General features: G+C 37.6%; 2 protein-coding genes across 2 annotated transcripts; both read left to right on the top strand.

Moving 5' to 3' along the window:
* Window positions 1-228: 228 nt before the first annotated feature.
* Window positions 229-11,769, top strand: elapor1 (endosome-lysosome associated apoptosis and autophagy regulator 1). The gene is made up of 22 exons (XM_028017679.1): window positions 229-378; window positions 1,820-1,940; window positions 2,648-2,828; window positions 2,911-3,058; window positions 3,134-3,214; window positions 3,296-3,401; window positions 3,513-3,662; window positions 3,884-3,972; window positions 4,816-4,993; window positions 5,578-5,706; window positions 6,064-6,154; window positions 6,349-6,451; window positions 6,541-6,678; window positions 7,673-7,936; window positions 8,894-9,070; window positions 9,141-9,291; window positions 10,021-10,117; window positions 10,403-10,504; window positions 10,677-10,803; window positions 11,024-11,202; window positions 11,331-11,496; window positions 11,573-11,769. The coding sequence occupies exons 1-22, from the start codon at window positions 289-291 to the stop codon at window positions 11,651-11,653; spliced, it is 2,949 nt and encodes a 982-aa protein (XP_027873480.1). The 5' UTR covers window positions 229-288; the 3' UTR covers window positions 11,654-11,769.
* Window positions 11,770-13,706: 1,937 nt separating this feature from the next.
* Window positions 13,707-27,598, top strand: mapk14a (mitogen-activated protein kinase 14a). Its single transcript, XM_028017692.1, has 12 exons — window positions 13,707-14,100; window positions 17,198-17,327; window positions 17,506-17,564; window positions 22,335-22,446; window positions 24,419-24,448; window positions 24,679-24,726; window positions 24,803-24,917; window positions 24,992-25,063; window positions 25,320-25,399; window positions 26,206-26,284; window positions 26,376-26,549; window positions 26,646-27,598. Exons 1-12 carry the CDS (start codon window positions 13,982-13,984, stop codon window positions 26,699-26,701), a joined length of 1,074 nt encoding a protein of 357 aa, XP_027873493.1. The 5' UTR covers window positions 13,707-13,981; the 3' UTR covers window positions 26,702-27,598.
* Window positions 27,599-27,974: the final 376 nt, after the last annotated feature.

Raw genomic sequence — 27,974 nt, 5'->3', positions numbered from 1 at the left:
TTTATTTTAGAAAAAAAAATGAGGGGGGAAGAGTGAACTCTTGAATGTTTGGCATTAAAAGCTTAATAGAGACGAAAACGAAAGGGATCTTTCTTTTTCGTTCCCTTGGGTGAAGCAAAATGTGATGGGTGATAGAGTGGAACTCCTTTTGCATCATCCAGCAGAACATCTGGGCCAATTGCCTCTTCCTGTTTGCTCCCAGTAAACCACACCTCTCACAGTCATGCACCAGGCACCTGAGGGCCCAGGTCAACACTGCTGCATCACTTCAGCGCTGCCGGAGCTGAGATGGGGCACCTGAGGATCTACGCTCTTTCTGCTGTTTTATCGTGGCTGCCTTTTGCACACTCCTCTGCAGATTTGCCCATGTGCAAAGGGGTGAGAAGATTTACACTATTGTTATCATCAGTTACTTTTTTTCTCCCCCCTTGTTGATGTTGTGAGCTGAGACAGATGGTGGGGTCATGAAATGCTGAAAGATGCTACAGTATGTTTGGATAATTTTATAACTAGCAGAAATATTCAACTAGCACCAAATTAAATATAATGCAAGAAGTGGAAGTAAGAATTTATGATACATTAACGTAAAGAAATGCATCCATTTATTTAAGAAGGGGCTTTTGGAAGCTGTAGCAACATTTTGGCCTTCCTGATGTACTATGTGTGCGGGAGGGAAATGTTCATAGCAAGGGGTTTGTATTGCAATCTGCTTCCATCTGTTGTTATGGTTATTAAACACTTGTTTTACTACAATGTCCATATGCTGCAGGGTGCTCTGCGCTCACACCACCCTCCCTTATCTGTTTTCGGTTTGCATCAGAGCAGTTAATTTTCCTACCAGCCAAAACCGTTCTTCTATCAGCCTACTCTGAGCCACAGTGCACTACGAGCAGCTTTAAAGTTCTACTGGGTTTCTGTTATTTATTAAAAGATACATTTACAAGTAAGCCTGGACAGGTGAGTCTGTTTCCATGCCAGTTTCTTTGACCATGAAGAACAGCTGTCACGTTGACCTGTTGCCTTGGTTTCCCTCATGTTTGTTCATTGGAGGTGATTAAGTTAAGACCCATCTCCAGTTTGCTGCATTTTTACATTAGACACCCCCACTCAAACACGCTAATTCCCTAAGGTCGGCTAATGCCAGGGCTTTAACAGAAAGACAGAGGCAGAGGAGTGCTGGTGCTGCTGTTTCTGTTAACTATTAATCCCACAAAGCAGCAATTGGTCCCCCGAGTGACCTTACCTGGACGATTACACCTTGTTGTTGACCAGAGACCAGATCTACAGATTATGCAGAGCTCAGTACTCGTGGATTGGCTGGGGTGGTGTCATGTCCCAAAATATATCCCTTTGGGTGTGATCGGTTGAGCATAACTAAAACTTTGTCCCTGCGCTGCTGCTGGTTCAAACAGCACTCTAATATTTGTTTACTGAAGGATTGTAAGGATCAGCCTTTCTTCCTTCAGCTCAGCAAATAATCCCTGAAAACCCGCAGAGCATCCTTGATAGGTTTAACAGTCAAAATGGCCCCATAGCAAATATTAGCCTATCCTTTTATTTATTTAGGAGGCTGGCCTGGATAGAAGATTGAAATACCAGAAGTACATAATGACCCAGTGATCTCATTTTTACCAACTGTATTATTTTTTTCTTTTCATTCTTGGTTGAAAACATCTGTATTGTTTTACTCCCAAGTGACTGGCTTCAAGCTGTTTTCTTTTTTCAAAATGATTTTTTTCCCCAGAAATATTTGCATCCTTTTATAAACACACTTTATGACTCTCTGTGTGAAAGTCACACCTGTGTTTTGCCTCTGCAGTCTGATTATCACTTTGAGTATACAGAGTGTGACGTACTCGGGTCAAGGTGGAGGGTAGCGATTCCCAACAAAGCAGAGACATGCACAGGCCTCCCGGATCCAGTCAAAGGGACTCTCTGCAGTAAGTTACCACAGTGGTCTGGAAACCTATTTTACACATTTACTGTCCTGTACATGTTCAGTATATAGTGCTTGCAAAAATATATCAATAACTGTTGATATATTTGTTATAATCCCAAATGCATTTTGGGGTGATTTCATCTAGCTGATTGACAAAAAGTACTGAAGCACTGTGAAGTGGAAGGACAATTTTTTACATTGGTTTTCGAAATATTTTAAAAGTGTCATTCATGTATATTTAGCTCGCTTCACAGTAAAAGTGTGCAAAGGTTTATAGTAGAGGGTAGTTTTAAAATGATATTTAAAACTTTTGAGAAATTCATGGAGCACTTTTCAGTTCCTCATCTGAAAATGGAAAGCTTACCAAACTTCAAGCCTACCAAAGTATGACTGTCCACCTAAACTGAGTATTTATCAGAGTAGGAGCCAAGGTAAGTCTAGAGGAGCTGCAGGAATCCACAGCTCACGTGGGACAATCCTCATGTTGTGGAGGTGCTTTTCTAAACAGGGAAGCTATTCAGATTTGACGAGAAGATGGCTGCAGCGTCCGGCCTTCAGATATTCTGGTGAACCATTGATTAAGACCACTTTAAAGAAGTTCAATAAACTGGTAGATCACATTTAAATGAATTAGAGAGGGTTTAGACATTTGTAACAGCACTGCTTGTCTACATTATCTTCATGTTTTCTTGTTTTTCCTGTGTTTAGCATTTTCTTGCAGTGAAGGAGAGTTCCTCGACATGCAGTCGCAGCAGTGCCAGAAGTGCGCTGCAGGCACCTACTCATTGGGAACCAGCGTTGCCTTTGACGAGTGGGACATCCTACCAACGGGCTTTATTACTCATGGGATGACGACAAGTGAGGGGAATGCCTTCATAAACTGTTCCAAGTGGGTATAAACAGTAACTGGTTGTAATATAAAATATTATTTATGGTTTAAAGCTTTCAATAAACTGTTTCTGTTCTTGCAGCTCTACCTGGACACCAAAGGGTGAATATGCAGCCTCCAACACAGATGAGTGCACTGCAACACTCTCTTATGCTGTGAGCCTGAAGACACCTGGAGCCTTGTCCTTTGAATATTTCTACCCGGACAGCAGCATCTACTTTGAGTTCTTTGTAAGTGCAGCTGTTGTGTTACAGCTTCTGGTGTGCAAAAGGAAAATTGGGGTAAAGGTTCCTGCTCCTCTTTAGGTTCAGAACGACCAGTGTCAGGCCACAGATTCTGACAGCCGCTGGATGAGGATTTCAGAGAGAAACTGGAGCCACTACAAGGTTCGTCCACTTCAACGCAATTCCTCATCTGTCTTCTTATAGACAAAAAGCAGACCCCCCCTTCACATTTCTTCTCTACAGATAGAGCTGAGCACAGGCAACAATGTTCTGTACTGGAGAACCACAACATTTTCTCTACTGGGTAGTGCTGTCAAGCCTGTGCTGTTAAGAAACATCCAGGTCTCAGGTACATTGAAGCTTCCCATTTGTGTGTGCAGGGAGAATGAACGTTTAGTTTTCTTCCCCCGACATCCTTTGTCTGTTAATGATTAATTGCTGATTGATCTTTTTCCTACAGGGGTTGCCTACACATCTGAGTGTTTCCACTGTAAGCCAGGCACACACAGCTCGACAGCAGGATCCGCCCGCTGCGCCCCCTGCCCTGCAGATACGTACTCCAACAAGGGGGCCACCATTTGCCACGACTGTGAATCAGACAGCTATGCTGGTACACGTTTTTTTTAATTTTATTTATTTATTTATTTTTACTTCTCTTCTACACACCTTTATATACTTACTTATTTGCACTTAAACAATGTTGCCAGCATGCAAAGTAGAACATTTGGTGCCCAGGAGGTGACTGAGAGTTCTTATCGCAAAATCTTAATGTGAGTTTTATTCTCTTTCACGTCTGTTAGCTCGGTTTTTACTTGTGTGTTTTGCCACCAGCACCTGGCTCAGGGAGCTGCAAGCCAAGGCCTGCATGCACGGAAAATGACTACTTTTACACCCACACCCCCTGTGACTCTGAGGGAAAGGTAATTATGGAAAATTGCCTTGTTTTGTGGGGCAAGCAGCTTTAGAGAGGATATTTTTTTGTAACCCACATTCAATGTAATTACATTTAACTGGCTGTTTGGAGTGATTAGGACAAATATTCATAACCAATTAACTTTTCCCCATTTTGCCACATTAGTCTTGGTTATGGTCTTCAAATTTTGAAAGACAATGGTGGCTTGCATTTGCATTTGGGCCCCTTTCAATCTTGTATCCTAGTGAAACTAAGAGGTAAATAGAGTCCATCTGAGTGTAATATGATACCAGCATAAATAAAGATATTCTTCAGCATCCCACTCTGCAAACATATCAAATGCTGGGCAGATCATGTTTCATATGAAAAACTGTGTGCGACAGAAAGTGTATCACACGTCACCCAAACTAAAACGCCATCAAACAATATTCATATTTGTATCTTAAAATGGTCCAATCAAAATGCAAACCTAATCCAACTGAGAATCTATGACAAGATTTTAAAGCCATGTTTACAGATAGTTTTTGCCCAACTTGACTGAGCTCAAGCTATTTCGTCAAACATTTAGGTTCTAGGTGTATAAAGCTGGTATACACCCCAAAAGATTTGTAGCTTTAATTACAGCAGACAATCTACTGTTTCAGAGGGTTTTGAATACATACACACAACACACTTTGATTTTTGGAAAACCAAATGTCACTCTGCTTGACATTTATGAACTGCTTTGTGATGACGTATGTCATATTAATCAAATTTGTGGCCGAATGCAAAAGGCTAAACATATTTAAATGCTTTTGTAAAACACTCTGACCTGACCATCTCAAATGTCCTGTATCCATGTGTGTCTCAGACTCAGCTCAGGTACAAATGGATCGAACCAAAGATTTGCAGTGAGACTGTCGAAGGAGCGGTGAAGCTGCCAGCGTCAGGGAAGAAGCAGACGTGCCCACCGTGCAACCCGGGCTTCTTTGTGACTAACTCCTCAGCGTGTGAGCCCTGCAGCAACGATTCCTACTCAGATGGAAAAGGTTCATAATCAGTACTAACTTTTTATTTTACTGTGACGCTAATGCAAATGTTCTCATACTGCAAAACCAAGCTAAATCAGAAAATCATATCTCATTAGACATGTGACTGTATCAATCCACATGTGACTGTCTTTGTGGATTGTTGTTTTATGTGCTGCATGGAGACTATGTGTGCTACCGTATGCTAACACAAAATGTTTTTAGTGTGCATCTGTTAATTGCTTCCAAATAAGTCAAGCAACCTAAGTTCATAATACATATATCATCTACAAATAATTGTATTTCCACACTGATTTCTGAAGATGCCAGAGTCTGGTTTAAGGATTCTAGTGTGTATGTTTCGTGTAGCTAGGAAGGTTTTGCCATCAATTAACAAAAAAACATCTTGAAAATGGATTATTCAAAACCAAGTGATTAATAAAACAGGCTCGAAGTTGATATAATTATTTTGCAAAGCTACACCATGTGGTATTTAACAAAGATATTACATATTACTAAAAATGTCACAAATTTCATCTAAACACTCATACAGAAGAACTGGCAGTACTACCATGTCCTGACTATGCAGCTTTGTTTGTTCACAGTTTGTGAGAAGTGCCCTGTTGGCACAGAGCCACTGCTGGAATTTGAGTACAAATGGTGGACCACCATGCCGAGGAACATGGAGAGCTCCGTCCTCCACCAGGAGTTCAGCAACTCAGACCGGAGAACCGGTGAGAGAGCAGATCCTGGTCCAGGGATATTTGAATTACTCACAAAAGAGACAGTGTGTTAATGGATGAAACAACAAGAAGCAGAAGAATAGTAGTGAAGCAAAACTTAAACATGCAGAAAGAAGAATATAACTGCTCTGAAGCTGAGACTGTTTTGAAAATGTCAAAACTTAGTAAAAGCTCCTAAAATTTAACAAGAATTTTACAAGATATGATTGGGACAAAATGACCTGGGCAGACTCCAACGTAAGGTTTCTTTCTTCTTGGCTTTAGTCACAATTAGTTTGGGGTTGGGACGGTCAGGGTTTGAGTGTTGTTACTGTTGTTGCTGCTAATATAGTAAGTCTGTAATGGCAGCATGGGAAGTGGCTGGAGAGTACATCTACACCACACCGGGGGTTCAGGACACCGACTACCTGACGCTGACCCTCAATGTTCCTGGATACAGGTGAGAATTTCCCAAATTAATTAGCATTTTATAAGATGGGCCAACTTCAAGTAGTGCACAGTTGTAAAGTGATAGAAAAATGGTGTGCAGCTTTTGGTTTTAATGAGATCTTTTAATGAAACAATTCCAGGCATATGGATGATTTACGAGGCATTGTATGTAAAGTCTAATAAATTGTTTCTTGACTCTATAAGGGCTCAGACCACGGGTAAAGACAATGAAATGAGTGAACTGTCTCGCATCACCTTCGTATTTGAAACCCTCTGTACGGCTGACTGCAAATTTTACTTCCTAGTGGTATGTAAAGTTGTTGTTTTTTTCCTGCATTTGTTAGGAATTAATGTACAGCAAGCATAAATTAATAACGTGGAAATATTTCTCTGCAGGGCTACAATAAGTGGAATAATTATTTGGTGGAGCAGTGGAAAGGCAGAAACAGTAAGCAGTCGTACTCCTACTTGATCCAGAGTAACAACACTGTCAGCTTCACCTGGACCTTTCAACGCACTGAGGAATTCAGCATAGTGAGACACATCACACACCTTAATAATGACAGCTCACCTGCCAACTTACAAACATTTCTGCCAGCTGTTATCAAGCATAAATCGTTCATCCTGTTGAAGTTCAGAGCTGACTATAAAGCCTAGGGAGTAAATCCTGATACTGATGGGTCCCATCTAGACATATTCAAGATGAAATATTCAAATTGAAAACACAGTAACATAATGTTCTCTACCAATTTTCCCCCAAAATCTTGTAACTTTTAGATGAACGTCTATGCCAACACACCTAAATCAAATAAATGGCTCATTACCAGGCTTCTCCAGCTCTTGATAGCACGCTGAGATGATAATTTAGCCATTTTATCCTGGTGCCTCTCGAGGACTGAAATCAGAGACTTTGTCACAAATTATTAAAATGCGTTTTTTGTCTGTCTCCTTTAGTTTTGAAAGTGTATATTAATGCAAAGGTAGGATTTTATCTCATTAAAAGGCCTTTGTGAAGATCAAAGGAGCTGATTTATTTACAGATTTTCCTCATTTTAACTGGAAAACATTTTCAAATATCTGAGAAAGATGGGTTCAGAAAGAGGAATGTTTATGCTTTTTCAAGAAAGACAATAATTCAGCCACCAAACCTATAATGTTGCTGTAGCCTGCTTTGAAAAGATGCGTATATGAAAATTTATTAGATGCAGCATCCAATATTCCAGTAAGATAAAGCATATTTAAGAGTGCTACCGCTGTACAGTTAGATATGCGAATGCAAAAAACCATTTTCAAATGTCTTGTACAACTGCTTTTACAAGCAGCTTCAATTCTCTATAGAAATAATGTCTTTATTCCCTTAATTCGGTGTTCAACTCTAGATGGCAGCCTGGAGCTGCATGGAAATCATACTCTCTACTCCTTCTGTCTTAATTGTATAAGATTTGCCTTTTAGAGATAGGCTTTGAATTGCATTATTTTCTGCAGAAATGAATACCACTTAGTGAGAAACTGCATTTCTGGTTCTCAGGACAGGAACCTTAGCACCGATTCTGCAAAGATCTACTCCATCCACATCACCAATGTGATTGGAGGAGTGGCCTCTCAGTGTCGCCGCTGTGCTGTGACGCCTGATAAGACCGACTCCTCCTGTGTTCCCTGCCCACCTGGACACTACATGGTCAATGTCACAGGAGCGTGTGAGAGCTGTCCGCCAAACACCTACATCAGATCCATTCAGCCCGTTGGAGAGGCAGCGTGTGTCCAGTGTGGACCAAACACAGAGAGAAACAGGGTAACATACTGTATTTTGGAGGGCATTTAAAGGCCCACGCCTTTACTTTTCTTCTTTTTCTTCCCAAACTTATGTTATCAGACTTACTTGTCAAATTAAACTCTAACCACAACTGTATAGGATTCCATAATTTTATTGCTACCAAGCAGAGGTGAAATCTGGAAAACATATTTAAGTGTAAAAATAGTTTTTGCACAAATATAAGTCTTCCAACAATGAAACTCCTTTTCTATTAAAATGTTAACTAGTGTGACGTCAAAGAATAATGATACTGTGTATGAATTTACATTTTTACACGTCTGCACGATGTTAGTCCCCTTTACTTTGATTCCTTTAAATAAAACACAGTGCAACAAAAAGCTTTTAGAGATCACCTAACAATCACCAAAACATGAACATTCACATCCTGAGAGGGAGAGAAGGTGAGCATTAATCAAAGAAGAAGCCAATATGCTCATGGTAACTCTGGAGGAGCTGCAGGGATCCTCAGCTCAGGTGGGAGAATCTGTTGACAGGACAGCTTTTAGTCATAAACTCCACCAATTTGTCTTCATGGAAAGTCTGCCAAGAAGAAAACCGTTGCAGAAAAAAAGCCACAAGAAGTCCACTTTGCAGTTTACCTCAAGCTATAGAGACAGAAGAAACGTGTTGAAGAGAGGAAGTTGAGTTCTGGGTGGGGGTTCACTTTTTCAGAATGGCAGCTTTGCTAAAAATCAGAACTGCAATAAAATGGTATGGATCAAACCATATTAAGTTAGACTCCAGCCTTAAATCCGATGGGAATCTGTGGCCAGGCTTGAAAATATAGAATTACAGATGTAACCATGTAACATTTTCCACTATTTTAGCTGATGTTTCTCTACTCTGTTTTATTTCTGGCTTTCCACTTAATCACAGATAAAGTGCATACATGTAGATGTACATGTACTAGCCATAACTCTGACTTCTGATCTGCAGGCCTACACAACTTGTCTCAGCGACTGCACGTTCAGGGTTCAAAGCAGTGGAAAGGCTGTGCAGACCTACGATTTCTCTCTGCTGTCTAACGTCACCAGCTTCACCGGCAGTCCACGTTTCACCAACAGAGGCCTGCGGTATTTTCATCACTTTAATGTGAATCTGTGTGGGAGAGAGGTAAGAAAGTGACCCTAAAGATCTTTATTGCTAAAAGTTGTTGTGTGATTTGAGAGTGTTGCTCCCACAGAGTCGAGTGCCAGCCTCCTGTGTGGACAACGTAACGGAGAGTGGGAAAGTGGTCAAAGGCTATGTCTGTCAGTCCACTGTGGTTCCTTCTGACATCCGCAGTCAGAGCATGGTGTCCTCACAGCCATTCGTCATTGGTGACACACTCATTGGTATGGAGCTAATCTATGGTTTTCAACTGATCAAATTAAATAAACATGTTTGTAGCATATTTTATTTCAAGCTAAAAACAAATTAGGCATTTTGCTGTCTCTATAAGAAAGGGGAGATAGATGAAGTTTTAGACTGTGGAGACAAACAGGCTACAGATCAAAGTAACCGAAAATAGCTAAATAGAGAAAAAAGAAAGAAAAGTAGACAAATGTCACTGTATGGGATACCATATGTGGCAAAAACATGTTATAACCCACATATAGGCAGGAATTTTTTATGCTGGTTTGTAGGGAAAAAGCACTGTGAGTTTCCACCTGTGTGGTTTGAATAGTTTGAAGTGTAGAAAACGGCTGTTTATTTGTGTCAAAGAATTAAAATCTGACAATTTATGTCAAAGTTTACAAAAAAAAGAAAAAGAAAAGCTTAGAATTTAGATATAATTTCCTTTTGAGTTTTCCAGCTACCAGTTTTAGTTTTAATGTGATGGGGGATTTTATTTACTAATGTTTGATATGGCTTTTTATTTTTAATTTTTTTAATTGTCAATTATCAAATGTCAGTACAATGACATTGACCAGAACAGCTTAGTAATATGTAAGACAGAGCACTCCTCCATCCAACATTAGACTTACTTTGTGTTCTGGAGTTACTAGAACAGAAAATGTTGAAGCATTTGGATTGTGTGCATGTGATCAAACTGGTAAAAATGTTTGTGTTTCATTTTGAAGGTGTGACCACCGAGACGACTCTGGGAGGCATCTCCTCTCCATCATGGATGTTTCCCTCAGCTTCACTTCAGCTGCCAGATGTCATATTCTATTACAAGTAAACAAAATGACAAATATTCACTTTATTGGAACTTAATGCCATTATCATACAAAGATAATATTTAGAAATGTTCTTGTTTGCTTAACTACTTTGGGTGAAGTTAGGACCTAATATCCACAGTACGTTTTCAGATTTACTTTACAAACAAAAAGATTCTATCAAGTCTATACAGTAAAAGATTCATTTTAGATTATATATAGATATATTTTTCACTCAATTTAGTACAATTTAAAATTTGTTCCATGCTGGATTCCATCAACATTATGCCTCTGATCTTTGCAGGTCCAGTGATACAACCCAAGCTTGCAAACAGGGCAGGTCAGCCACTGTCAGACTTCGATGCAACCCCACAGCCAACATTGAAGACCTCATCACGCTGCCCAGGTGCTGCACAAATTACCAGAGCTCAACTTCTGACCTTTAATTTACACACTCATAGTCTAACAGCCACATTATTCACCATCATTTGACATATTAACCTCACCGACGCCGACCTGCGTTAAAGGGACACTTTGAAGAGCCTGTGATTTTATCTCTGACCTTGTTTCCTTCACAGTAAATGTTCTGAGGGGACGTGTGATGGTTGCACTTTTCACTTCCTGTGGGAGAGCCAGCACGCATGCCCGCTGTGCACCACAGATCACTACCGAGAGATTGTCAGCGCTTGCATCCAGGGGATCCAGGTATCAAACTCGACTCATCAGTCAAAGCGTATTCATGTGTCAAGACGGCACAGTCAAAGTCCAAATTGCACTTTAATCAAGAATTTGTGGTAAAACCTCAAATTTTTAGATACATTGGAGTTTGTGATATGATAAAACTGCATAAAGTCCAAATGTTTGGCACCTTTTTAACTAGAGCTGACTTTAAATGTGAGGAGATCTGACTATTTGTGTCTTTCAGAGAATAACCTATGTGTGGCAGCAGCCTCTGCAGTGTTATGGAGGAGAATCCCTGCCACCACAAAAAGTCAGTGCTTGTGTGACTATGGATGTCTGGCTCAAGCTTGGCGTTTCCATAGGACTGACTGCTGCTCTGCTTCTCATCAGCCTCAGTTGTTATTTTTGGAAGAAGACACGCAAGTTAGACTAAGACTTTTTAAACATCCTCTCACATCTTATGACATATAATGTGCGCAAGGACGTTAGCATATGCAGACCATGACCAAATCCTTTGTAATAGATGTTATCTGATTATTTCAATTTGTCAGGCTGCAGTATCAATACTCCAGGCTGATGATGAGCTCTGAAGGTAAAGAGTGTGAGCTACCGACTGCTGACAGCTGTGCGATAATGGAGGGAGAGGACGCTGAGGATGACCTCATGGATCTTACTCATAAATCCTTCTTTACCAAAATAAAGTCTTTCTCACGAGAGGTCAGTGACTATCCCATGTACATTTAAATGTACATAATGTTCAATATCACCTTTAATATCATCATTGTTTCCACAGAGAACATCAGATGGATTTGACTCAGTTCCACTCAAATCTTCTTACAAGCACCAACAAGAGGATGAAGAGGAGGAGGACTGATGATGCTGAAAGAGGATGATAAGTAGCTCTTTGAACACTGAACAAGCCTTCAGTTTTAGAGTTTCAATGTCTGTGCATATGTTAAGAGTTTTTGTAAAGTAAAACAGGGTGCTTAACTGTTTTACTTTAATTTTTATTTGAAACTAAAAAATATTAGTTTCAAATATTTTTTCTTACAAGTTTCACTGAGAATGTTTATTTTCTATTCTATATCGCATGATAAAATTCTAAATCTGAAGTTAAAATTCAAAATGTCTACATAGGTATTCACTGTGATTTTTAAACAGAATTGAAACCTGAATGTAGTTACGTTTAATGGATTTGTAAAGCCAATTATTTTAAGGTATTCAAGATGGAGATACATTTATTTGCCCTCCTTTCATTATTTCATTTTATCAGTTTGCTTTAAAAAGCAAACTGATGCTGGCAAAAGCAAAACGTTTTGCCAGCATGTGAAATTGATTTTGTATTAATGTTCCATGTACCTTGTAATGTAAATTCTTTATTGTTAAATACAATAAAGAAGGACATTGTAAGAATCAACAACAGTTGATATGACCACTTATTCAGCCTTCTTGTTCTCATTGTCGGCCCAGATAATCTAATAAAATGTTTTGTTTAAAGTTTTTTCACCCATTATTGAGACATACTTTTACTTATATTTTTACTTCAGTTACTTTTTACTGCTGTGGATAATATAAAAACTGAACAGATTGAAATGGAGATTGTATTTGGTGTCTCATGCAACTCCAACTCTGAGTTTGAGATGCAAGATGTATATGAGAAGGATTTACTGTATCCTTCAACATCAGAGATTTCCCCCCGTCTGGATGAGTTGTCATTATTTTTAACAGTTATTCATAATATTGAATGTGGTTATATTATTTCATTTGTTTTTAAATCAGGTTAAACTCCTTATTCAGTCAAGTTTGTTTTAGCATTATATGAATTTATTTAGTTTTTACTGCTGCCTTCTACATTATCACATAAAAAAAATATATAATCAGCAGTTAAATTGAAAATGTATGCTTCCTTCAAGTGCTTATTTTACAATGTGTTATTTGATGGATTCAGCTAATAAATATTGTCTTTTAAACCCATTTCAATATTTTTTTATCTGCTTATTTTTCTATTCTTCTTGTCTGTTGAGAAAACCAAAATGAGGAGGAAACTCCACCCAGCAGGATTTGCGGAGGCTAAGTCTGAAGAAAAAGTTTACAAGGGGGTTTTACTGTATTTTTAAACATCATCTTTTCGTTTTGTTATAATCCTCATCTCATTCTTTGCAACATTTCCCAATGTGGGTTGCATGATAGCGCTGTGGTTAACATTGTTTCTGGTGACTTGTCCACGTTGCATCCCAAAGACTGCATGGTTCAGTGGGTATAGAAAAGGGATGGTTTTCATACTTTAAAATATCACTTTTCATTTATCTATTATATTTTTTTTGTTGAAAACTAAATAATTGGAATGGAAAATTATATTTAATCTATAGTGACATTCCAAATGTACCATTGATAGCTTTTTTGTTTTATTTCGTTTCATCATATTAGTATGTCCGTACAGGCTTGTGAAATGGAATATTTAATTTGTTGGATCTAAATGACATCCTGGGAATTTTTCCCCAATTTCCCCACTTTCTAAAATTATGTTAGATATGATTATTTTCTCTCTGTAAGTGAGGATCTACATCACGATTGCACTTCCAGTAGTTTGACAAATATTATTTTTTCTGTATTTTTTGGGCCAAAATAAAATTAACAAATATTTTGAACAAAATTATATTTTCATTCTGAACATTATAGGACTCACTTTTCAGATGATGTTAAAGCTATTGTTAGATAAAAATCGATTTTTCTATTGTCCTTTTAATATTCAGTAATTAATAACATTTATGTAAACTGTAATTTTTTTAAATTAAATTCTTCCTTTTTTCCCCACACTTAAAAATAACAGATTTTTTTTTTTCTCCCAGTTAGTATTGGTTTCAGTTTGCGACTCTTCTAAAAGCTGTGTGGTATGGAACCGACTTCTCGCGAGACTACACCTAGAGACCTCAGGAACAGTATCTGCTACTGGAAGAGAGAGGAACAAATGAAAGTGGAGAGTTAAAAGTGTGTGCACGCAACAGGCGGTGATTCTGCAACTTTGTGTTAAGAAAACAACTTGAAGATCTCCAGCTGCGCGTAGATCTCCAGCCTGCGTGGGGCCGCCTGCGTGATCTCCTGCTGCTGTTGTTTGCGTGGCGCAGCTCTTCTCGGCTCGGGGTGAAAGAAGCAGCACGGGGCAGAAAGAGACGGTTGGTGGTCGACGGTTGGTTCTGCAGGAATGTCGCAGAAAGAAAGATCCGGATTTTACCTGCAGGAGGTCAATAAAACCATATGGGAAGTCCCGCGGCGGTACCGGGACCTGTCTCCGGTGGGCTCTGGCGCCTATGGATCGGTTTGGTAAATCACGTTTTCTGTAAAAGTAGAAGTGTGCAGAGTTGAGGCGACTAACTTCTCCATTCATTGAGACAAGGCCTGCAGAGGCACAAGCTAAACTTAGGTTAGCAAGGTGGAGCCAGAATGGCTCTGTCAGCATATATCAAGTTATATTCTGATACCTTCAGTTGATTTAAGATTATTTTCGATCTATCAACAAATCCCACGCTAAAGAGCAACATTGTCATGAACTTTTTTTTGCAGAAAGCGACTACTCTTATTTTGTCATTGGATCAGTCCCAAGAATGACTGACTGTCTCGATCACATACTTCACATAGTGATCCGATTCCTTCTCGGTTAAATGGTTCCATAGGACAAGTACGGTACTAATAGTAATGTTTTTTTCCTCGATTAATTGCTTAATCAGTTGCGGTTGTTTACTTGCTCTAGCAGTTCGAATGTGAAAAGTCGCTGGCAGATTTTCTTTTTTGCATTTAAAGAGCTATGGTTAACCATGCATTGCAAAAGTACATAATGAACAATTGAAACTGCAGTGAAATGTGTGACTTTTAGGTCTACTGCTTTCCTAATAATAGAAACAGCTTGTTTCTTTGGCAGCTCCATAGCAAATGCACACTGATAATGAAACAAATCTGATTATCAGAAGCATTCTCATTTCTAAAGTAGTCTATTTTATGCAAGGGTTGAGCTTTTTCATTTAGTTAATGAGTAGAATGGGATATATGGACTTTGAATGTTATATTTTATTTATTGTGATGATAAAATGGTGAAAACAAGCATTTTAGAAATGTTTTCAGAATGTTTGCCTGTACTTGTTTCTTTTGTTCCAATAAAACTTTCTCATCAAACAGGTTATTTCAGTACTTCAGTTACATTAGGCAACAACAGCATGCAATAGTTGTTCTCAAACATATTTTCAGATGTATTATTTGATGCACTTATGAAACTTACAGTAGGAAAAAAAACTTAATAATGAATCAAATTTAACAAAATCACACCTCCCGATTCTTTCAATTTATTGGGGTTTGCAGACACAATCAACTAGAGTTTACTGTTCTAATGAAAAATTACATTTCTTATCACACTACTCATTTTTTCCTCACAGGGATTAAGACTATGATCATCTTTACATAGCAGTTATTGCATTGTTTATTGTATAGTAAAATATAATTTTAGGATTTATTGAGGTCTGTTTGATATGCAACATTTTGGGTGCCACTCCTTAAGAGTTTTAGCATCTCAGTCACACGACTCTTAGATCATGTACAGAGGCACAGCATAGTTTAAAGTCTTTTCACCTGGCTCATTGTGTTGGCATGCGTAATGTGTACGCAAGGGACTTGAAATATAACATCGTTTCAGACGTTACTTCCAAGTATTCCTTTCCATAGTTGTGTTGATGTTGATTATTTCAATTCAGCTCTTAAAGTCTAATCGAGAATATTTGGAAACCTCAAAGACTGAAAGTATTATTTTGTATTACTTTTTCCATACGAATGTATGATTGATCGCAATTATTGCGTATGCTATTTGACTGTTGATAACAAACTATTTAGACTATTTGTAGTTGACCAACATTTTTGTCTCAGCTTGCTTTCTGTCTTCCAAGTGGTCCTGTCACTTTTCATGAGCTCTTACATCTCAGTCACTAAAGTCTGTGTCTGGGTTGGGCTTTGAAAACAGAGAGAGCCCTTTTTGTCTGGCGAAGTATATTGTTTGCATGCAGAACATTAATGAAGGGCATGTGCGGAACATTGTGTTACAATATGTTGTGCAACTCTGCTTTTCCTGCTATCTTAGTGAAACATGACACAGGTAGGGAGCAGATGTTTGTTTTGCAAATAGAAACAGGCATGTGTGCCAGGCGATGAGGTAATCTGTCTCTGTTTGGGTTAATGACCTCACCTTGTTATTTTTTTTCTTTTTCCCTTTAATAAATCAAGCAGTTTTATAGTGATGCATACAATCGATAGATTTCATTTTATCCTGATGCATTTAAGGGCGGAGGGCACCATGGCCGACAATCGAGTTCAGTGTTTAACATTTGAGCATGTCAGGGATTGATCGGGCCAGTCTTCATTTTACTAATATCCTGTCCTTGTAATAAAACCACCCTAATGTTTGTACTTTGTCAATAAAGCAGGAAATGGGCCATAATTAACGACACAGACATAACCTATAATATAATTTCAAATGCTGTAAATTTGGGAGTCACAAGGATTTTCTTTCCTATTATTTTAGACAAATGGCAGACATGTTTAATTCATAATCGCAAAGATGCATTTTAAAGTAGTAATGCAACTGTAGTCCAGTGATCAAAGTTGTCAAATTTTCCCTTACAATATTTGACAGGTGAGATGCAATTCTAAATTCAAAAACATCTTTTTTTTTGTTTTAGTTTAAGTTTTACCAAATACACCAGAACTGAGAATCTCAAAATGCAGCTAACGGTTACAAACGTGAGCTTTGATGCATAAATGGAGTCGTCTTGAAATCCCTTCTTTTTCCTGATGGTTTCAAAACCATTTCCTCTGTCAAAGAAGCTGCAGCACATTTTATTCTGTAACATTTAGTAGTTGATATGAAACAAAGCCTTTATGTGCTACGGATAAATTCAACAAGTAATGTTGCTGTCGGTAAACAGTCGAGCTTTAAGTGAAATGAGGAACCGCTACAGGGTACAGTAATTATAATTTTTTTTGCTCATTTCGCTTCATCTCAGTTGAAAGCTGGTTTCTGCCTGCAGCAGCTTTTACAGTAAGATGGAGGAATCTTGGTTTTGGTCGGAGGCAGCCAGCTGGCAAGGTGGAGGATATATTACTGTCAGAGACTGGTCCCAATCTGCTGAGTGGTGACATTTTCTGCTGATGCCGCCCATTTCTCAGCCTTCAGTTCAATTCACTACACCTAATTTTGTTTTGAGAGCAAACTCAGCCGTAGGAGCCGTCTGAAATCTGCTTTATCAGCCTTAATTGAAGAAGCTCGCTTTGCTGAATTTAATACCTATAACCGAATAAAAAAAAAAGTTACAGTGCAGTCATATATTCTTTTGGTTTTCTTTTAAGGTTAAATGTTTTTTTTTTCTTTTTCACTCAACAGTTCTGCATTTGATGAGAAACTTGGTTTGAAGGTCGCTGTGAAGAAGCTTTCCCGACCTTTCCAGTCCATCATCCACGCCAAAAGAACCTACAGAGAGCTGCGGCTGCTTAAACACATGAAGCATGAAAATGTGAGTGGGCTGCTTTCTGCCGTTTGTTTCTTCCTGGAGGCAAACGGGCTTAAAAACCAAATACTTATTCACTGCTTAATATTGTTTGTTTGAAGAAATCTGTGTCTCAGTGAAGGTTATATTTTCTGCTCTCTGTATTTTTAATTTCAGTGTTGCTTTCTTTTTTTTTTTTTTATAGGTCATTGGGCTCTTGGATGTTTTCAGTCCTGCTACAAGTCTAAAAGAATTCAAAGACGTGTAAGTTTGTTTGTTTTAGATAATTGCATGTTTTGTGTTAAAATAAGTATATCTGTATAATTTAACCAGAGTGAAGGTAGCATAACTTGTAGCTTCTGGACAGCAGTCAGTCCGAACTCAGGTTGGAAAACCCCTGGAGTTTGGCCAGCAGACTAATTACATTGGCACACTTTTTTTTTTTTTTAGAGGATAGTCTGTTGCTTTCTTTACTGTGTGGCTGCTACAAAACATTTAATCACCGGCTTCCTTCCTTATTTTGTAGAAATGTAGACATTTTGAAAATTTTTTGCTTCTACTTGCAAATATATTATTTTGAAATTGGAAGTGCAGTGCTCCTGTTGCAATCTAAAGTCGACATACACTAGTAGTGGTGTGAGTGTAATTTACTTATAATTATGTACAGCAACAATTGATTTTTCTTTTTTCAAAGCAACTTACTACCTCAGACATTTAAAAAACAGGAATTAAACAGGAATATGTTTAAATGTATTTAATTCACAGCGGGTGAAGATTATAGTTATGTAGACTAAAGTTGCTCAATATACCTGTAGTCGTATCGGCAATATTAACATATTCAGATTGCGTGCTACATTTTGTAAGGTTGTTTTTCTGGTGTTCTGCGTACAAATTCTGCATGTCAATAATATTTTTGGCCTGTTGGAAAGACTCACATCTCCCACAGTGCTGCTCATACGAAGCACATATCTTTATGTGCTTCATGATCTTAGTGATGGGAACATTATGATGAAGGAAAAAGTATTGAAGTTACTTTCTTTTCTAAAATTGTGCAACCAAATATGTACATCCTACACTCATATTGGGTTAAATGTGTCTTGGTCTATTGCACAGACCACCTTTTTTGTTTTTTTTATTTGTTTTTGTTAAGTTCCTGGTATATTTTCATTTTGTTCCTGTCAGTTTTTAGTTTTCCTAATCAGATGGACCCTGAGGAAAAAATGTGGTGCGTTTTCCTGCTTCTGCAGGCGGTTTCACTTTGCATCCTTTAACTGTGCCACACTTGTTCCACAAGATATTATCTCTTGCACTTTGTTATAGTTATGGGTTTTGACTACCTTCTGAAGTTGTTCAGGATTATGTAACTATGGTGACTTCAACCAACCCCTCGTTTATGTTGGGACATTTCCATGGACTATGTTGTCTAAAGAAGACTTTGATCACTGAACGAAGGGTTTATCTACATGGAGATGAAGTCTAGCTGAAATATATTTAAGGTAGTTCTTGTTCTTTATTTGTAACTGTTGACTCAAACCATGTGACATGATGCTACCACCACCATGCTTACCAACAGGTCAGTGTTATTGGGTTTCAGCCCTCACTCTGGCTGCTCCAAATTCTAATCTCATCATTGTGGCTCAACAGTTGAGTCTTTGTCTCATCTGACCATATTTGTTTTCACCAGAAAACATTTTGGCTAGACCATGTGAGCGACAGATACTTCAGTCAAGCTTGACTGTGTTTACTTTCTTGGTCAGCGGCATCTCGGTTCATGTTAGTAATTTGGCTTCACTGTGGATGGTGATGCTGGTGTTCCAGTTAATGATTGGCTTGAGCCTGGCTCATTCCTCGGTTGTTCCTGGACAACCCAGACATTGACTTATCCATAATTGCTTGAACCTATGACCCAGTAGTCTTCAGTTGTCTAGAAATGCCTCTAAATGGCTTTCACAGTGTATATTTAATATTTCAGTGGCTGCTGTCAAACAAATTCTTTTATACTTTCAAATACCAGCTATAATCAATGATGCCTGATGAGAAGCTGATAGGCCATGGACTTCCTACTCTGACACTTCCTAGAGGTGAATGAAATTTTGTATTTAGCAAATATGCTAAATACAGGCTATATTTGAGCCTGTATTTAGCATGTTCATCTAAATATATATTTATACTTGTTCATCTAAATCTGTTTCTTAGGAAGCGTACACAAAAGCTTGAAGAGCATCCAAAATCAAATTGCCAGAAACTAGGCTCTGAAAGAAAGCAAATGATGGATGTTAACATCAAAAGTAGCGATAGAAGAAATGTATAGTTTTGGCAAAAGGAAACTTAACTCTAATAACTTATTCTCTGACTTTTTTCTGTTGAAAACTAATAAATAAATATTGTCAAGCAATCAGAGTTTAGAATTTCTCACAGGTCAATTTTAGCTTTGGGCGGTCTTTTTAGATGCAGACACGCCCATTTGTGGATCCCTTCAGTTGCTTCCTAAGCATCTAAACGGCATCTTAAAGTCATTATTTGATAACATCTTTGTGTGTAATAGTGCAAGTTGGAAGCTTCATTCAGGCACAATTAATCATGAGACAGTTCATTCTGTTTATCCGTTTGTAGACAGGACTCTGAAGTGGCAAGTCCTGTTTGTTGACTGAGCTCTAAGCTTTCTACACTCTGCTGGTATGATTGATAGAAAATACTTCTTTGTTCCTGTTTTTATTTAAAGTGGGCTTTTTGTGTGACTGTAGATGTATTAAAGGAAGCAACCTGCCCTGTTTGGCAGTGTTTCCTGTTGCATAAAAATGGTCACACAGTTCCTTGCTGCATAGACAGTGCATGAAATGCAGCAGATGTGCTTCTCAGGCTTCATTCACCCTGGAGTCCATGTCTGTGTCTGTGTCACTTCACCACAGAGGTATTTATATGGATGCCAGTTCCAGCTTCTGCAGAGTGGATTGTGGGTTTCTACAGACCTGCTTCAATTACCAGAGACTCTAGCAATCCACATTAGAGAGAAAAGATTTCTGATAGATTTGATCTGATCCAGATCTCGCCTTAAAAACCAGATTTGTTTCTTTGAATTTATTTTTAGAGCAGCAGTGACATCTTCAATAATAATTTTAGAGAAAGACGATGAATGAATAAACTATCTTGAGCATGCTATGCTAGTAATTGCTGTAGTTAGGATAATTGAATGTAAACTGCCATGGAAACTGTGTATCCATTTTCGCTGCATATCTCCAAAGGTTACCAAATTCAGAATCTACAGTGACAGAAAGAGATTCAGAGCTCAAAATAATTCAGCTGAGAACTTTGGTGTAACACGTTCCACCTTTCTACTATCTGGACTAGTTTGCTCCTTGGCCAATTCAACAGAATATTCCTAAAGCGCAATGTATACACTGTAGTAAAGGACTCACTTTTGTCCCTGAGAAAGTCTGATTGGAAACAACCAAAACTGCTAAAGAGTGAAATGACAAGTTGCTATTGAAATGAACACCTTTTGTGCGTTCTCTGAATTCAGTTTTAAACACCTCACTAAACTGCAATTGGTGTTTGTTTTTTCACACGATAGTAGCTTCCACACTGAAGAGTGTTGTACTTCGCATGACTTGCCACCTCCTGTGTGTGACTGGAAATAAATGGGATGTATGAATTTCCAACCTGCTGAAAATAACCTGATTCTCATGACCAGTGGACCTTTGTCTGTGTTGCAGAGATGCTGCTGTTGCCAGGTCAAAAACAAGCAAGTTAAAAGTTGGTATGATTTGAGAGGTTGGCAAAACCCTGCTTTATTAGAAAGCAAGTTTGAAACCAGACAACAGCAGCAGTCTTGTAATTTTTTTTTCCATAACAATCAACTCCACCATGCTATAAATCTTTGTCTAAATCAACCTCTGAATCTTCCAAAGCTTTAGGATGAATAAAGGAGCAGAATACTTTCATAACTCTTGATTTTTCATTTTAATATCAAAGTTCTCTGACGGCTCAAGCAGGCGCTCCTGGGCTGAACCCTCTGCAGTGTAAAGAAAACTGGTGCATTTATATGAGACGTCACTAAAGGCCAAACCTCACATTTGCAATGCATTTTAGCTTAATTTTGGTAGAAGTGTTTTGAAAAGGAAGACTTGTGACACTTTCATTATTTCATAATTGTGGTTTTTATCTTATATTATTACCACTGTGGTGCAGTGGTGTTGATATAAATAAAAATATAGTTGCAATGCTTCTGGTTTGCTATTGCACTAGACTTAAAAGGTTCACGTTGGTTTAACTTTTGAAGCAATAAAATAGGACTTGAAATGCAATTTCAAAGAAAACTTGTTTAAAAAATATTTACGGAAGTTTGGATTACTCCAAAAAAAAAAAAAAAATATGAAGAGATTGATTCTCTTCGGTTCTCCTGCCACGCTTCTTTCTTATAGGAGAGTGGAAAAACAGAGGTCACTATTTATATGCTGTTTTTCCAAGGCGGGCGAACCTCTCTGTCTGTGTATCTGATCTGTGTGTGCCGCTGAGAACAAGTCCCAACATTGAAATGTGCTATTTTAAGCCCTTGTTCCCCACACTCTGTGAGAATAGAATAGTATTTATGAAACCAATATTTGTTTAGCAACAGACTGACGAAGCAGCAGCACACTCATTTGTTAGTTTTTGCTCCCATATCGCCTCTCAAGCAGTGACGCTCACTCAGTCTTTAAGAGCTTTTGATTCATTTTAAACAGTTCTAGGATTGGATTTAAAGTATCCGTTGATGCCATTAAGCTCATTTATCCAGTGTGCTTGTCAAGTGATATTACATTTGCAAAGGGCTTGACCTTTCAGTGTCCCAAGAGAGAAGTGAAAAGAAGTAGCTGCAAAACTGGTTTAAGCTTTTATTGCCATGTGGGAAATAAAGCTGCAGGCTCCAAACTGGCCTTCCAAAATTAGATTCAAAGAGCAAATTTATTTATTTCAAGCCCCTCTGACTTCTTTTGAGTTTGGAAGTTATTGAGATTTCTTGTTTCAACTCTGACGACAATCTTTTACGACCGGCAGGTATCTTGTGACTCACCTAATGGGAGCAGATCTGAACAACATTGTCAAATGTCAGAAACTCTCAGACGACCACGTGCAGTTCCTCATATACCAGATCCTCCGAGGACTGAAGGTGAGGTCATTCAGGAAGAGCATGTTTCCACATCGTTTTTTTTATTTTATATTATGCCATCTTTTTAGGGAAGTGCACTAAAACACCCACACACACACCATGATGCTGCCATCGTCATGCTTCACAGTTGGTTTGGTGTTCTAAGGCTCACAAGCTTCCCCCACCCCCCTTTTTATTTACATCAATTATAATGAGGGTTGTTATTATCAAATTCAAATTTTAGTTCCATCAGCCCACAGGACTCCAAAAATGATTTTTTCGTTTGAGTCCATTGATAATCTATAATTTGTCTTTTTATGCTGTTTCTTGATAAAAGACTAATTTCACTGTGACTAATAGATGCCGTTTTCTCATCATCTCCTTGAGAAATATACCTTCAAATACACACAGGCATCAGAAGCTTACACAGCCATGACATTATCATCTGGGATTTACTTAGTAGCCAAAAGGCAGAATAATCTTAGTCTATTTTAACCTTCTGAATTTAACAAAGTAATAAAACGTCATCTCCTCTGGCATTAAGGAAGTGTAAATAATTTTAGTAATTTCAACTGAGCTAAAATAAAAAGTCTGAGTTAAAGTCTCACAGATAACAAAAACAGCTTTATTTTATTCACAATGATAAATTTAACAGGCTATAATGTTTAAGGCTCAACACAGATGTATAATCTATGAGATAGATGGAATTAAAGGAAGCAGGTTTGTTTATTTTGTTGTTAAAATACCCTACATATTCAGCTTATGGTAAAACTGTTTCTTCTGCTAAAACCTCAAAAATGTAGGACTAAGTTAATAATAAAATAGTAATACATTTATAAAGAAGTAATTAACTCAAATATTTGTATTATAGAAAATGTTTGTGTTTTTTCTTTTCTCTATTTTAGGCTTTCTTGATCCTCATTTCCATTTTTTTTATTTTACTTTACATTTATTCTTGTCCGGAAGCGATGATTAATTTTTCACTTTCTACACTTAGTTTTTAAAACTGACTTATTTGTGTATTTATTTAGTGCAATACTTCATGTGTTCCTGCTTTATTATGGAGTGGTAGTCATAGCCTGTTAATCACACTATCAGTGAGATTTGATCGACAGCTTTGAAATAAATACTGATTGATGGAAGATGTTTGTATTTTAACATTTGAGTATTTAAATTAGATTTATATTTAGTCTCCATTTAGGTAGTTTTAGTCCTTCATAATAATGAATGCTGTACATCTTGAAAGCTGAGTCTAATTATTCTTAAGGGTTTATGATGCTACATTCTGTTTTTTCCAGGACTAATCAGTTTCTCAGGTTAAAACCGATGTTTCTCTCAAATGAAACTTTGGCGTTTAGTTTCATTTCTTGGTATTATACATACTTTCAATGCAAGTCCTGTTTCATTGTTCACTAATCGGCTTCTAATGTGTGTAACTGTTGAAGCTTGTCTGTTTCTTCCTCCCCAGCTCCTTAACTATTGGAGGTTTTTGTTGCTGTGAAAGCTACGTGTTAACTAGTAGGTGGAGAGTTATTCAAGTAAACAAGTTCTTTCAGTAAAAGTACTGGTTATACAGGTACTCTACATACATACACAGGCTTTTCTTGCAAGGACTTGCGTCGTGGATTAATTTGAGTTTCCAATTTGTCCTTAGGAATGATGATGTGTACATGAATGATTGTTTGTGTGATGAACTGGGGCCTGTGCTATTCCATATCTCTCCACCTTTTGTTTTTAATCTTCATGAGCTCGGATCTACTAAAATCTCTGCTGTGATATTTTGTTGAAGTTTCATGGCATTACTTTTATTATGGATGTTATTTTTTAATGAAAATGATTATTTGAGCAAAGCATAAATTAACTAATTTTTCTGAACAACAATCTTTATTATTCCAATTTGTGGAATTTATTATTCCAATTAAAACTTGAGATGAATCAGTGGTTCCAAAATTCTGTCAGATTTTCTAAAATTTGTATTTTTTTCTGTTTGTAGTACATCCACTCAGCGGGCATCATTCATAGAGTAAGTGTTAAGTTCAACCTCTGTCTCACCAATATTACTGTCTGAATTTGGGAAAAGTAGAAGTTGTGATCATTAGTCTTAGCATAGACTGTGCAATTTCTAGATGGCTAACATTTTTTATTGTAAGACGAGTTAAACATTCATGACAATTATTTTTAAAATAGAAAAATACATTTACTGTCTCGACTGGACGATCAAAATTTCACATTCATTACTTTTCAACCTCGCAGGATTTGAAACCTGGCAACCTTGCTGTAAACGAAGACTGTGAGCTAAAGGTCAGTAAGCTCTCTAACTCACACCATTTTACCTAAAACATTTTAAGGATGCTAATATTTGCCTGTTTCATCTCAGATATTGGACTTTGGCTTGGCGCGGCACACCGATGATGAGATGACTGGCTATGTGGCCACGCGCTGGTATCGTGCTCCAGAGATCATGTTGAACTGGATGCACTACAACATGACAGGTTGAGTCCCTGTTACTGATTCCTTATTGAGAACCTGTCGATTAGGTAAATTCTTATATTTGTGTTTGTTTTAGTGGATATTTGGTCAGTGGGATGCATCATGGCAGAACTTCTAACTGGGAAAACTCTGTTTCCTGGCTCAGACCGTATCCTTACAATGAGGTGGAGCGCAGTTAAAGGAACATTCCCTCTACTGGATGTTTTTCATTGTCAGATGAGTCTATTTTGTCTTCATGCTGGTTCCAGCTTCTTTGTGAAGCTGTCCTATTTAAATTATTATTTTTTTGTTCAGGCTATATTAAAATTCTTTGCTTTTGTAATATTTGTGACATTTCAGCATTCTGTTGTAGAAAAAGTTATGCTGCATCGGCCGTGATTTTCTCCTTGACACAAGCTTTCTAGACATAAACCAGCTTCAGCAGATAATGCGTCTGACAGGAACACCCCCAGCAGCGCTAATCAACAGGATGCCCAGCCATGAGGTGAGAACGACCCACACTTTGCTTTCTTGGCAAAGAACAGGAGGAGGTTGACGGAAGATGTTTGCTGCACAGCTCTCTTATTAACACTCTGCATTTTATCACAACACAATAGCTCAAAAATATACCTTCACAATATCAGTGTGTGCAGTGCTAATGTTGCAAGAGACTGTATGGAATACATTATTTTTGGGAGGTTAAATTCTAATTGTTGTGAATTTCAATACGATATTCAGCCTCTTAGATGTCCAAATCTAACATATGTGGTGGGAAACAAGATACAGATGTGTGAGAAATAAGTTTTTTTTTTGTTTTTTTTTTTTTTACAAATGATCTATGTTCATTGCAAAATTTAATGATAAACGTTGCAAAGGTTTTTGTTTCAGCAAAAGCTTTAGAGACATAATAGTAAAATAGATGGCTTCGTCAATTGTTTGCAGTTAATAGCAATTATACCTACCTAAATATTCATAATACTGAATTAAAAAATTTTAGAAAAATACAACTTATTTCTCAATATCAACTTTTTGAGGAAAAACTAAAATGTATATTCCATTTTTTTTAGTTCTTAATCTTTTTAGTTTTCATATTTGATGGAAACACAGTGCTGTAAAGTATATACTCTCTTAATCACAACAGGTCCATGTTTATTGGAAAATCAAACAAGTGTAAAACTGTGGCCATGGCTCAGAAATTAGACTCCCAAACAGTGTTGGGTTTATGTAGATGGAAACAGAAACAGTCTGCACTGACATGCTGCTACTTGTGGAGTCTGACACTTTATTTTCTGTCTTGATGTGTTTACCCAGGCCAGGAATTATGTCAGCTCTTTGCCTCCTATGCCCAAGAGGAACTTTGCTCATGTTTTTATTGGTGCTAATCCACAAGGTAACAAACAGAAACAAGATTTTTTTTTTTGCCCCTTGAAGCATAGACTGAGATTCAGCTTTATTAACTTGTTGGCCTTTTCTCTCTTAAGCGGTGGACCTCCTGGAGAAGATGCTGGTTCTGGATTCAGACAAGAGGATAACAGCCACTGAAGCTCTGGAACACCCCTACTTCTCCCAGTACCATGACCCAGAAGACGAGCCCGAGGCCGAGCCTTACGACCAGAGCTTTGAAAGTAGAGAACTGGAAATCGATGAGTGGAAACGTATGTTTCTGCATCCTGACATCTTGTTTATGGAAAAAAAATCAGAGGAATTTTGATCTTGTTTTCAGTTTTGTAACATTTCCTCATTTCTTGCAGGTTTGACCTATGAGGAGGTGTGTAGTTTTGTGCCACCTGTTTACATGGAGGATTGAGATGAGCTGCAGCCACAACATGTGCATTAATGTTAAAGCCTTCAGGCACACAGTACCAGCTATTTCTGAGTCTTTATTTCGGAAATCTTAGAGATCACCTTTAGGGAGATTACTACTTTGATATGAAAATGCAAGAACTGGACCAGCAATAATCATTATTTATGTACCACTGATATTGTTTGGTTTTTTTGTTGTTGAGGAATTTCACTTTTGCCAATATTTTTTAAAATGTATGTATTTAAATGTTTTGCTTTTAATTGTTTTTAATTTAAACTTCAACTCAACTGTGACTTCTGAGGTGATGAGACAACGGACCTACAGCTCTGCTGATTTGTTGAGTAATTTATAAATAAGCTGTTTTCTATTAATTATAAAGAAAACACGCTCATCTACAATCCAGCTGGTCGATCTATGGTGCAATTTTTGTTTTACCACAATTACTCTTATGCCTAAAAAGAGAAATCTTTGAACATTTCAGTGAATTTCAAAACACCAGCCTATTTTTTTTTCTTTTAATGCTTGTTCAACCCTCCCAGCTGAATTTAAAGACTTTAACATGTAATTTCTCTAGATACTGTGAGATCTTTCACAAGTATATCTGAGCCTTTTCTGGTTAAATCTAGGCAACATGCCCAAAATATGTAAATATGTGTCAGTCATAAATGTTTTATCTGGTTCTAAAGCATCCAATGTTAGCATGTACATGAAGGCATTGTGTGGTGTTGACTTTGGGTTATGATTTTTAATTATTATGCTTTAATCTGTAACTGCTAAACAGTGTAAAACGGGGAGTTGTATTCGTTCTATGTGGAGTAGGTATTTAAGAGCAACAATCGGTCTGCAGTTTACTTGATATCTCCAGTTCTTTAAGAAATTAAAGACTTATTTTTTAAGAGACTAATGTGTTTTGTGTTCTAGTTTCCAAACGGATTAGATTGTCAATAAAGGTATTTATTGTGGGATATGTATTAACGAAATTTCATAAACCTTATGGTAAGTTTTGTGCTGGGGAAAAAAACGAATTTCATTTGGTTTAGTTTATTTTTTATTCCATTGTGTTTCTCACAATACCCAAAACCCAATTCCCAAAACCCTCCATGTAGTTCTTTGAGTATATAGCTGCCTGCAAATGGAGGTAATCTAACCAATGATCTTCTGGTTGAAAGATGAATGCTAAACCTACTTGATATGCTTGTTTATACAGTATAAGCTTGAAAGGTCCTTCCTGAAGTACTTGTATCCCTTGAACGTTTTTCATACAAGTTAATCAGAT

This window comes from Xiphophorus couchianus, chromosome 1 (genome assembly GCF_001444195.1).
Source record: "Xiphophorus couchianus chromosome 1, X_couchianus-1.0, whole genome shotgun sequence".
Lineage (NCBI taxonomy): Eukaryota > Metazoa > Chordata > Actinopteri > Cyprinodontiformes > Poeciliidae > Xiphophorus > Xiphophorus couchianus.
This window is presented reverse-complemented; position numbering and strand designations above follow the sequence as displayed.